At 40.7% G+C, this 12,898-nt stretch overlaps 1 protein-coding gene across 5 annotated transcripts in view; it reads right to left on the bottom strand.

The window, feature by feature from the left end:
- gramd4a (GRAM domain containing 4a) overlaps positions 1–12,898 on the bottom strand; it is a 62,915-nt gene that overhangs the window by 23,925 nt on the left and 26,092 nt on the right. For 4 of the 5 annotated variants that reach the window (XM_041977372.1, XM_041977374.1, XM_041977373.1 and 1 more), the window contains exon 3: positions 8,129–8,249. In XM_041977372.1, the coding sequence (XP_041833306.1) occupies positions 8,129–8,249 (121 nt within the window). Of the gene's footprint in view, positions 1–8,128; positions 8,250–8,370; positions 8,447–12,898 lie in introns of those variants that run through there. The other variant, XM_041977376.1, reaches the window with a different exon arrangement.

Raw genomic sequence — 12,898 nt, 5'->3', positions numbered from 1 at the left:
TACAGTGTGTCACATTTGACTTGCTTAATGGATTTCTAAAGAAATGCAGTGCAAAGCTTTGGGGACAAAGTCTAGTTCTGTACTTAAAGTAGAGCTTGAATCATTTTTGTCTTCTTGTTCTTCTTTAATTCAACTCTAGTGCAAAAGACGGCTAACATTTTGACATAAACCTAATATTACTTACAGTGCCACATAGTTTTTCCCCTCTTTTTGATGAACATTGTTAACCACATTGTTAAAACAGAGACATTGTTCATGTTAGTTTATGGTACCTGTATTTTCTTGTTGCAGTAAGTCAAGTGTGAAATGAGTTGTGCAGGGAAATATGTTATAGCAGAACTCCCCAATACTGCCAATCAAACACAGCCTGTTCACACCCACACAGTCTGTCTCTCTTTTGAATGCTCATTAGTGGTGAAAAACAAACTTCCTAACGCATGAAGCTGGCTTAAACATCCTGCTGGTGGGTTTTATTGAGTAGTAGATGGCGCTGCAGAGAAAGAACTGAATTACAGGCCTAATTCAACTCTGATTCGTTTAGCTTTCACCGTTCCGGCAGCGTTGTGTGTGTGTGTGTGTGTGTGTGTGTGTGTGTGTGTGTGTGTGTGTGTATATATATTCCTCTACCCAGTGAGAAGTAGGGCAGCTGCTAGGACACTGTATCGATCAGACAGTGTAGAAGCTCAAAGCGTGGCCTGTTTCCCTGCGCTGACCTTCACATAGCACACTCCACCACCTCTCCCCACACACACACACACACACATCTGGTCCTTTCCAACTTCAGAGAACTAGTAGTGGTAAATCCAATAAACTCCAATTAGGGGAAGGCCTATATATGCTGTACACTGCAGTACAGGAATATGGGTGTACTATAAATAAATAGCCCGTGTATGTGTGCAGTAGTTTCCCAATTTCTACCTACTCCATACTAATAAAACTTAGGTCTTTTAGAATGTAAAAGAAAGAGAAAAGTATGTTAAGCTAATATGATGACATGATGCGACTTCCACAGGCACCATTTTACCACAAGCAGGGGGTCCAATTCAGCTCAGCTTTGCTACCCAGGAGACAGATTCGAGCTGATTTATCCCTCTGCTTTTACATCCATTACTATAACAATCACTGAACTATCACAGGGTTGTGACCCAGGGAGTGTGTGTTCTCTAAATGCTCCCTGCAAATCTTGAGTGTGCAGACAGTGAAGAAGACATGCACACATTTCCACATCAAGCATCTCGGACACGATGTGTCTATGCTAAAATACTTGTGTAAATGTGTCTGTTTCTTCTGCTGGCAAAATATGAAGTAAGATCAGCTAGTCTGCAAGTAATGTGCAAGCAAATTAATAATTAATAACAAAAAACATTGAGATTCATATTTGTAACAGTCCAGGCAACTCTTTATTTTAATACTTTAGGGAATTCTTTAAAAATGATGCTACGCCCGTCTGTTCAGATGCAACTATGCAAAGCTCATACTGTGCTATGTTGTTTTGTTTTTTAAAGAAGAGGCTTTCACCTGGAAACCCTTCCAAAAGAATCCTACTGGTTCAGTCTTGTTCAGTTAACAACCAGTTAACCAAGTGCATTGGATCAACAGCACCAAGAAAGGAGAAAGAGTATTTAATAATTCACACATTGCTGTTGCAAGTTTTTGTTCAGTTCATTGGGACTTGGTATAATACGTCATGTGTTGTTGACTACTCGAAGTCAAAAACATAAAAATGAACTAATCAGGTTTTATTCCTTGCTTCTTAAATAGAAGCAAGGACCAAATATGAACCTGCAAAGCTGAAAAATGAGAAGCAACAACTAACCCATCAGAAAGCTGTCAGGACCTCCCTGCATGTGTGGATGTGTGCATGTGCGTGTTTAGCCTTTTATGTGATCTCACGTCTGGAAACATAGTTAGAAATTAACCAATTCAGTGTCCTCAGAATAGTAGAGCTCAATCATAAAAAAACCTCCCAGTGAAAAAAGAGGCACGGGTCATTTTATCCACACCCACACCATCTGGGATGCAGACTCACGCCTCCTGTGAAGGCAGGAGACAAAACACATCCACTTGTGTTTGTTGCAACGTGGGCTAAGGCTTTATTTTAGGTAACAGTGAGAGGCATGTCAGTGAGATACAGCGAAAGAAAACATGCCTACGCTGAGTTCATTCTCGTGGTGAAAAAAAGATAAAAAAAAAGGAATAAATCATGTTTTAGGTTACATGAAAACCCCTAACATAAATATATATATGCAAATAGCAATTTTAATTGAATGTTATGATCTGATTAACATGACCAGGTCTCTTGGTGCGTTCCAGATGTCCTCAGAACTCGGAATTCTGAGAAACTTTTGCCTATAATGACAAAGAGATTTTGTTTTTCAAGGTATCTGGTAAAAAAAAATTGCATTAATATTTGTGGTTTATTAATCATTATCACCTAAATTGGCTGCTGTTGTCATGGTGCACATTTTTATGATGGGTTTGTGATTTTCTAGTTTTTATACACCATTTGTAGATGCCCACAAATTGGCTGTTTTGGAGGCGTCCTTTTTTCCAGGTTGATGCAGCTTGAGTGCCAATTACCTGGTAATGACGTCACCAATTCTCGACCGTTCAGAATTCTGAAACACCTGGAACACACAGTCATATAATGGTGTTTTTCCATTACATGTTCCCGTACATGGTGCCATTCAGTGCTTAATTTTCCATTACAAACCTAACGTCTCACTGTGAGCAAAGCATGTGTGAAGCTGTGGCGACACATGAGACACACAACTTTGCTTGGTGTGTGTTTAGCAGATGCTTTTATCCACGGTGAATTACAGTGAGGAGTACAGAGCGGTTTTTCTCAGTGAATGAGTTGACAGTGATCCTAACAACTGAGCAGCAGAGCTCAGTTCTGTTAAGGGAAAAAAAAACAAACAAACAAAAGATTGGTGAATCTAAACTCACGGTAAATAAATATGCTTGTGTTTTCACTGCTCACTGTCTGTGTACCATGGACTAAAATATCCCTTATGGTGTAGATTTTCCACCAGACTTGCAAAAGGCTTCAATGAAAATGGAAGGGTTTCAGTGTGTGCGTGCAGCTCTTCAGCGTTGTTTACACAAAGGTGATGATAACTCTGACCAATCAACGCTTTGCACCATTCATCGTTAATCTATGATATCAGCTTGGCCCGACTGGAACCACGGCTGAGCAGGACAAAACAAGAGCATGGTAATATTGGTTTAAGACAATGAAAAACCAGAAAAAGTGTCAAGGCAACATGATACTGTGTTATGGAAAAGCTCCACAGTGGCTGTCATGACTGGAGCTGCTATGCATCCTTCCTTTAGTTCTTTGAGCACAGGTAAAATTAAAAGGAAACTGGACAATTCTATCCAAAACTCTACATACCAAGCTTTTTTTAAATAATTTTTTCTTTTTATATCAAAAATTAATGCAGATTTGTGTAAATAGATATAGACTGAAGAGTGACTGAACAGCCTGTGACAATTTGAACTTTTGTAGCTTTTTTTTCCACTAAGTTTTATACTAATATGACATAAAATGTTGTCCTCAAATATGAATAACATTTAAAGTATTTTTTGTTGAATATTTAAAAGCTCAATACACCAGATAAAAAGCAACAACAACTGTACAACTGAAAGAGAGAAACCAGACAACCAGCTGCTACTATGCAAAGAAACAAAGTAGACAATCATTGGGAGCACCTACTGGTAGACAGACTAAGAAAAACCTGAAGTACGACACCACCACTGTGACTGTAGCTGCTGTATTTAAATAAGAGAGTGCAAAATGTAAGAAATTAATTTTATTCAGTGATCCAGGCATTTACGAAACATGATAACAGCAGTAGTTTAATTGTCAAATAACAAAAATGTTTCAGTTAATATACTTTATATATTGCCTTTGTGCAAATAACTAACTTACAAATTATGATTTAATATGATACCTAACATGAACACATTTAACTTCATCATGCTGACATCGACCTCCCTGATTTTCCTCCTGAATTATAACAAGTAAAATGAAGAAGGAACACCCTCAGAGAGGTGATAACACTTTCCCTGGAATTCTGAGCCCTGTATTGTTAAACTACGCTCTGCACTGAAAGCATCAGTGTTACTAAATCATCAGATCAAATCTCATGGACCACAACACACACCAGGAAAAACTGACTTTCCTATATAAACAGTGCTTTAGAAAAGCCATTGCACAACACATAAACCCCATGTGTTGCTACAAGGACCATTTTGTTTCCCCCTGCTAATCTCATTAGCTTAAACTAAAGACAAACTGTATATCGGCACATAACTTAGCATTAATTTGCTCTAAACACATAATTGCGTTCAACCATCTATGTAAACTTTGCGTGCAAACACATACACTAAGGGGTCCATTGTTTATTGTCTGATGACAAGTACATGAGAGCCACGATTAAAAGTAGGAGGAAATTAATCGTAAAAAGACTGCAGGGCTGAAGTGCGTGACTCCATCAAGTGCTAAATTATTGTCAAACTTGTGTTCCCTGAAGTACAATTACATCAACCAAAGATGGAAGGAAAGAGTGGAAGGCCTGAAAGAAGTGGGGAAAAAAACAGATACAAAAAAGATGAGAGAAGAAAACAAATCACTTCTACCATCCTTCAGTAATGCATCATCTCTACAGATGGGATGGTAAGGAGAAAAGGAAATTAGCAAGAGCTGACACTTGTTCAGGAAAGAGAAAGCAGAGAAGGAAAAGAAACTGAAAGAGCAGCTCAGCTGGATGGAGGGGAAAACATTATGGGGATCTCTATAAAGACTTAGTTGATAATAAAAGGAAGGGTGAAAGGATGATGTGAAAAAGCAAAGGAAGGGAAAGAAGTTTATGAAAGTAGCGCTAGTCTATTTTGAATCCTGACAGGGTAAAAATGAAGCCAACCCTTTTAGCTCAGTCAGAGGCTTTGTGAGAGAGGACATGGCCTGAGGTATTCCCTTTCACACTGTATCTCACTTTCCCTCTAATAGATATACACAAATGGAAGATGTGTGTGTGTGTGTGTGAAGGGGCAGTTTACAGTCCATTACACATCACAGTACAGGACAACCAGTATCTCTGGTTGGACACTAAGCTGGACGAGGTTGCAAATGTGTGAGCTCAGAGTGAATACAGGAAAAGCAATCTCATCATTCACATCATAATATCTTCCGACCAAGCCCTGTTTCCAGGAATCTCTACAGAAACTTCCATGTTTCTCTGTCATCACTGGTACAGTAATATCATTCTTGTGTAACAACAGGGCCTTTTATTGCACTCTAAAGCCCCATTCCACATTAAATCATGCCTTTCTACAACTGTTGCTTTAAATTCAGGGTGATCATTGCTTCAACACGTAAAAACAGCTGTGGTAAATGTTTTGAAGCTGAACACCTTCAATTTCAGCACAAGATGTCAGTTTTAACAGTGAAACTGAAAAAAAGCTAAGTTAAGTCAAAGACCACATACTATCTAAATTAGCTGCAACTGTCTCTGGATGCTAACGGTAGAATTACGATCTCTAGTTTGTCTTTTTCATTTCAATCAGAGCACAGTAGAAGTGGTGATGCTAAAGGCATGACGTAAAATGCTCACCAAGATGAAGAAGAAGGTCAGAGTGGTAGAGAGACTGGAGCTAGACGTATGGGTGTCTGCCGTTCAATGCCAGTGGAGGAGCTACAAACGTCATTAGCTGTTGAAATTAAACATGGTAGCCAAGCAGATGGGTGGGCGAGGCCTTATGGGAACGTTTTCACTGGTTGGTTTTATTCTAACTGTGCTGCATTTGTGGGTCAGTTTTGTTGGGTCATGGTGCTGAGGTTTGTATGGCTGAGAATGGAATTAATTTAGCAAACAACAAACTGACTCGTAAGCTGCTTTCCACTCACTCTGCTATTGTGGATACAGATCTACACAAGACGCCTCGTCTACTGTTCTCAGTGTGTTCTAAAGACAACTTGATGATTTCCACATCCTAGTTTCTGTATTACGCGCTGCCTCCTCAACCTAGAGAGCCATTATTTTGAAGTACAGTTTAAAATGTATAAAAAATAGATTTTTTTCTAAATACCTAAAATATTTGATGCAATATTAATGCACCCCAGCATTAGAGTCTAATAAAATATTACGATCAATATGTTTTACTAATCAGGGTTCCCTTTCCTTTCTGCTGACTTCATAAGTGGGAGGGTGTTTTCTCGGACATCACAGAGCTGGTTCTGTTATCCGCTGATCTCCTGAATGTTAATGTTCAGCACTCAGTCAAGAAGTGAAACTAAAAATAGGCTGGCTGCTGAAGGAGAACAGTTATGCAAAGCTAATCTGAAGAGCCAACATGGTTGAATCAGGGGCCCATAGTTTGTTCCATGTGCGTGAATGCAAAACCTACAGAACAGGCTCAAGTTTGGAAGTTTATGGAGTAATAAAGCAGACTTGACTGTCCTTGCATCACTTAGCATTTCAATAGAAATGTTACTTCTTGACTAGATGTGTCATATCAGTTTTCCTTTTAAAGTGGGAAATAGTTGAAGTCCATCCAACTGCAAAGCAACGGTAAAGCAAACTTTTGAAATGTCACTGCAAAGCATGCTATAAGCTTGTTTTCACAAACCAGTTTGAAGTGAACTGTGGCATGGCAGGGTAATTTCCACAGGCTTCACAGCGTAGTTTAATTAGTTTTCACCAGCTGTAAACAAAACTAGAGGGAAGAGAACACAAAGAAATCTGGCAGCTGGGGTACTTTACAAGAGAAAAATGAAAGAATGTCTCCAGGAATTCTTTTAAATAGGGTATATTGACCATGCTTATTGTCTGGAAGCAGAATCAGCTGATTGTTCACATGGTCTAACTGGCCTCTGAGAAACAGATTTATTATATAAGAATTGATCTGCCTACATGTGTAACTCTTTTCAATTGTCAAAATGTGCATCAAATGGTGATGAACCTCTAATAAAGGTTGTACCAACAATGAAATGTCACATGATTTGTCACCACGTCACCTGGTAACTAAACCAACTCCATGGCAACTGAGCACATGTTATAATGTGATGGGCAACGACAAATGCAAATGAGAGATTTAAACAAAGCACAATGTGAGAACTGATATTTTGTCAAAATAAGCCTCAATGGAAGAGTAGCAATTAACCAAGCCAAAACTCACAAACTACCAGTTTTTTCAGAGGATCATCAAAATCCTTTCTGAACACAATATTCCAGGGATGCACCACTGCAGTACAGTGCTTGATAAAATATTTTGCAGGGTTGTTGAGGGGTGTACCCCTGCTTCGTAATTTCATGTCTCTGCGATGCAGTATGGTAAACTAATTAACATCAGTTCAGCTGCTGCCTGCTTCCAGTGTAATTTCAAGGCTGCTAATACGCAGTTACCAAAACAGGATGTCAGAGCCAAAACCAAATGTCAGATTACACAGTTAAACAAATTCATTTTACATTCAGTGCTCATTTTCTCCCAGGACAGGATGGACTGACTGAAACAGGGAAACACGCTGACTGTATATATCAAACATTAAATTAAGCAGTAGAATCAAGAGCTCCTGAAATAAAAACAAAATTTTCAGGCTTTAGAAGATGAAAAACCTTGTTGTTGGACTCAGAACAAACCCAACTTGACTGCCAAACCACAGCTTCATCACAGCCTCTTCATCAAAGAGAGTTTGCTTCCTGCTACAGAGACTTTTCACCCCAGATGTACAAAATCTTTTTTCAAATTATAGGTATACGTTTAACTCAGTGGAAAACTAATCCAACTGTCCAAAAATAACAAAGAAAATGTTTATACACTAAATAACTCAGTTGTTTCGAGCAAAAATATACTATTTAGTCACGTTTGACTACTTTGACAGCTTAACCCTTTAAATTCAAACTATGTCGCTGGTGACAGTAACATGAATTATTTAAATCATCGTAATTATTCAACCATTCATGCTAACAATGTCAATCCAGCGGATTCTGAAAGCTCGTGTAGAGGGAAGTGAGTAGCGTAGGAAAGTAGAGACATAGTCAGATTTAAAGGGTTAAGGAGTGCAGTTTGTGCATGTTGACCAGAAAAGTGTATGTTTTTTTTCCTAATGTGCGTTTGTACTCACGTAGGAAATGTTTCTCCAATAAGGCAATTTCCAAGTGACCTTTCACTTCACTGAGCCGTTCGGACTCTGACCTCTGGAAGTCCTGGATAGCAGCTGCCATGGTGGGAGACCCCGAACCAGCCTGTCCACACACACACACAGAAAAAAAAATAAATAAAAAATTTAGGATTCTCAAACACTAGTAGAGAAAGCCTGCGCAGTATGAGCCAACATATACAGATCAGCACGTTGTCATGACTCACACTAATGTTTCCTCTTCATGTTTAAGTCCAACAAGAGCGAGGTAGGAATGGGAAGGCGAGAGAGAGGAGAATCCCCCTTTTCTCACTACAGCAACACTGATGACTCAAACACCACAAACGGCTGCCCCCCACACACACACCTAGATGGATGAAGTGGATGTCTATGACTGAGAGACGGCAGCTGAGGGAGAGAGTGGAGAGGAAGTGGGAGAAAGGATGAAACCGAGAGGGTGATGCAGGGATAGGAAGGAACGACAGAGGAGAGATGTCTATGCTAGCAGATGCTGAGCCCTGCAGATTGAGCATAGCTGTTCGATTACAGCGAGGGTCCTTTAAGAGACTCCTGCCAAACACACACACGCTGCAGCAGCAGCTTATTCCCGATAGCAACCAGCATGGTTTGTGTGTGCCAGCACAGACACACTGCAATGTCTCTAGCTGCTCTCTGCAAAAAGAGAGACGGAGGGGGAGATGGAGAGAAAGCACAAAACTGACAGTGACCTGAAAACATGTGCAGTGGGAGATAGTAGACAGACTTAAAGATGTAGCGCCTTTGAATAAAGAAGCTATGCAAAGAAAATACATGGCAGGCTCTTCGGCAAGTGTGTCATAAAGAAAATGGATGATTGAAGGAGAGAAAAAAGGGTGGGAAAAAAAAGAATAAGTAAAGGCAAGGAGGAAGAGATGGAGGAGGCAGAAGAAGTAGACGGTGGGGGTCAACTTTTACTGCATTGTCATGCGTTGTCAACAGTGATCATGTCGACATATTGGTCCAATTTCACAGTAGATGCATGAACACACCTGCATAATGTTTGATGCAGTCTGCCACCGTCAGTCAGAACCTCCCGGTTAGTGAAAGTAGGTCAAGCCCTGACGTCAGCCTGGTAGATAATCGGCTGGTTAATTACTGTGTCCCCCTCTACCTCCACCTCATGGCTCAGGCTGATGTGAGCGTGGGAATCTGTCCATTTATATGCTAACAGGATCTCGACAGGTTGCTGATTTTCCACGCATCTGAATGAATAATTTGTAAAATAAGCAGCAAAAACTTTATTTTAAATATGTTCTGGTACAAGAACTGGACTGAAACTGAGAAGAAATAAAAAACCCATCTCTAACTGGATAAGTATGGAGGCAAGTTGTGTTAAAGACAAGACTGAATCCACTTCAACTCATCACATTGTGTTTATGCTCTCAAGGCATGTCCTGATTACTGAGCCACAGCTCAGCATGGTTCCCACACTGTGGACGCCCTCCTGCATGTCTCTACTTCAGGTAGCCATTTCCTGCTCTAAATATGTTGAGCTCAGTCTGGATTTTCTGTATGGATTCAGTGAGAATCTTAAACATTGTCCTCGAGATTAATCGATATCTCCCAGAAGCTCCTCTGTCTTACATCTGCTTTGGTACTTGTTTTCCTCATTCCATCCTTCCCCTCACTACCTCAAGATGAGCTTTCTCATGCGTGATTGCTTTAGAAGAGAACTAGTTTAGCGAGGAAGCCGTCCCTGGGAACTCCAATGCTTTTTACATACTCCTCCCTCTATGGTGGTGTGTGCATTTGAAGCCTGCAACTCTCTGAAGAGGGTTGCAGTGTGTCAGAGTAGAGAAGATGAAGACGATGCAATTTATTTATTTTTTTTTACTCAAGTCTGCAGAGACCTTTATGATTGGCAGGTTAAAGATCAAACAGGCTGAATGTAGTGGGTTTTGATCTGTCACGTCCACTCTGTGGAAAGATGAGATTGTTGTGTAAGCATTTGTTAAAGGAAAAAAGTGGTGATTTATTACTGCTATGCTGTGTTAAAGAAAAGTAGTGTCAATACATACTAGTAAGTGATGATTGTAAGCCACCCTATTATATTTGTATTGATGGGATTTTTCATTTCAGAATGTAAAATTCAGATATTATCTGAATAAAAGTTGGAGATTTGAGCTCTGGAATTTGCTGTTGATTTCAACACTGATCAGAGTGCGAATTCCTCAATTTTATATAAGAATATTTGTTTTTGTTGAAATGTGACACCATATTTTGTATGGCTGGGAAGTCATTGTCGACATTTTCTCCATTGTTATCCCAGATGTGAAGGAATACAACAGTACAAAACAAAACGAGGGGCTCTGTGATGGGCTGCCAGGTACAGGGTGTGCTCTGCCACTTGCCTGATGCCAGCTGGGATATGCCCCAGCCCATCGGGACCCTTAATTAGATTAAGTGGTTATAGAAGATAAATGGATGGATGGATGAAAACCAGTAAAGACAAAGTGGCATACCAGCTGACTTATATTCCCAGGCCATCTTTTTTTTCGCTCTCTAAATGAAAGCAGGTTTTCTGAGTATTGTTATTAGGCTCTATATTATGACTCTTTCTGACTGAGGCTTAAACATTAATTTAAATGTATGTAAAGTAGGGCTGGGCAATATATCGAGATTTTCAAATATATCGAAACTTTATCAGGCGTAATATAGAAGGAAGGAATATCGTTTATATCGAGATAGCTTATTTTGAGTTAAAAGCATCTTTTCTTTCGCATTTTGCACAGCTGTATTTTTGTTATGGTTATTGAAAAGTATTTTTCATTCATTTTGTTTTAGGAGCATTTAATTTAATATGAAGCTACTTTAATTTCAGTCAACTGTTTTAATGCACATGTGCTGCTGATTCTTAATAAAAGTGTATTTAGCACTGAAGGCTGTAAATTAGAACTGTCTCTTTGGTTTCTTGACCCCCCAAAAAATATATCGAGATATATATATCGCAGTGCTGGGCAATTAATCAAATTTTAATCACAATCTGGGTTTTCAACGATCATAAAAATGAAATGGTCCGATTATTTTTTGTCCTTCGATTTGTGCTGTTTTCAAATCGAGCGCAGCTGTCATTGCAGCGCTTTGCTGCAGACTCCTCCCACAACCGCTTTAGTTTTATTCAGAACGAGTTGCAGACACCTGGACACACGGGAGGTCGCGTCGCTCCTTCTCCATCATTTTCTATGTAAATTTGCGCGAGGAAGCGAAAATCGCTGCCCTCCTCCAGCCAAGCAACGGGCGACAGTCGTGCATGTAAAATGTTGCGTTTGTGCATGCAGACGTGCACACGGGGGCTTGCGACGCAACACAAAAAAATAGAAAAATGTTCAATTTTTGTGAGTCGCAACTAAATAATCCACCAGCTCCCAGAGACACAGAGAGACAAACATTATAAACAAACAGAACTTTTTTCTCAATTAACACAGTGAACAATCCGGGATTTAAGAAACTCATCAACACTTTGGACAAACGGCATCACTGCCATCTCAACACCATGTTAGTGGACTGTCTCTCTCTTCCTTGTATGATGAGTGTAGTGAGGGTGTTGTGAAAGACGTGGTGACAGTCCGATGTTTCGCCACCGCTACGGACCTGTGGTAAAGCCGCACCAGAGCCGTATAGAAATGTCAGGCTCCTTTTTTTTTTGTTTGTTTGTTTTTTTTTTTAAACTTGTCCTGTCCAGCATCATAGCAAGCAAAATGATAATCTGTTTGCTGTATCGTGCTGAACGAATTTGCTCTGCCAAGGGGAGGCCTATGGGTAAGGCTCCTCTTGATAATCTGATTCATTTATTAATTTATTTACTTTGAATCACGGAATTTATGTAATCTTGCTGGACCTGACCGGAGGGGACAGAAAAAGATGGAAAATAGCGAAAAGAGCAAAAGGGAAAGAAGAAAGGAGACAAAAAGATCACAGACAGAAGGAAACGACCCTTCAGTCCACACCATCACCAGATAACAAACTGTTACACCTGTACATGAACACACCAGAAAATTTACTACAACTTTTACAAAAGCAGAAACACACACACAGAAAAAACAGGGCTGCCAGTCATTAAGAGTTTTTAAATAATAACCAAATCAAAAAGACATAACAGCGACCAGATACTAACTCACAGGAAAAATACAAAAAAAAAAAAAAAAAAAATATTTTAATAATTATCGCTTAGTATTAAAACCCACTAGACAACTCAATGACTGTGTCAGCATGCAGAGCATGAGAAACAAGGAGTGATCAGTGATGAAGAGTGGTGAGTGAGATCATGCAAATGCGACCACGCCTCCACGTAGGCCAGAGGCAGACCAGGGCCTGGGCCGGGCCCTCAGCAGCAGACCCGGATCACCAACCCAAGCCACCCCACCAAAAAGACGACTCCAGCCCCACCCGAAGGGCGGCAGAGGAGAGCCCCAGCAAGAGCCCCCCACGGTCCCGGGGCACAGGCCCCAGTGGGCCAAGATCAGCAGCCGCCGGCCCCGCCATGGACCGGCCACCCAGGGCAGCCCAAGCGAAGGGCCCAGGGCCCCAGGAGCCCAGAGGCGGCCGCCCCACCCCCCAAAGGCAGAGGGCCCGCAACATGCCTAGGAGGACGAGGCCCCCCCAGACAGCCACCCGGCTCAGGCCAGCACACACCCCAATGTTCCAGCCGCACACCCCGGGAACCAGGGTGCTATCGGCCCCCTCCCCCCACTCCCCACCTACATTTTATTGACGCAG

Source organism: Melanotaenia boesemani, chromosome 23, assembly GCF_017639745.1.
Source record: "Melanotaenia boesemani isolate fMelBoe1 chromosome 23, fMelBoe1.pri, whole genome shotgun sequence".
Lineage (NCBI taxonomy): Eukaryota > Metazoa > Chordata > Actinopteri > Atheriniformes > Melanotaeniidae > Melanotaenia > Melanotaenia boesemani.
The sequence above is the reverse complement of the archived record's forward strand: the minus strand, read 5'-3'. Positions and strand labels throughout refer to the sequence as shown.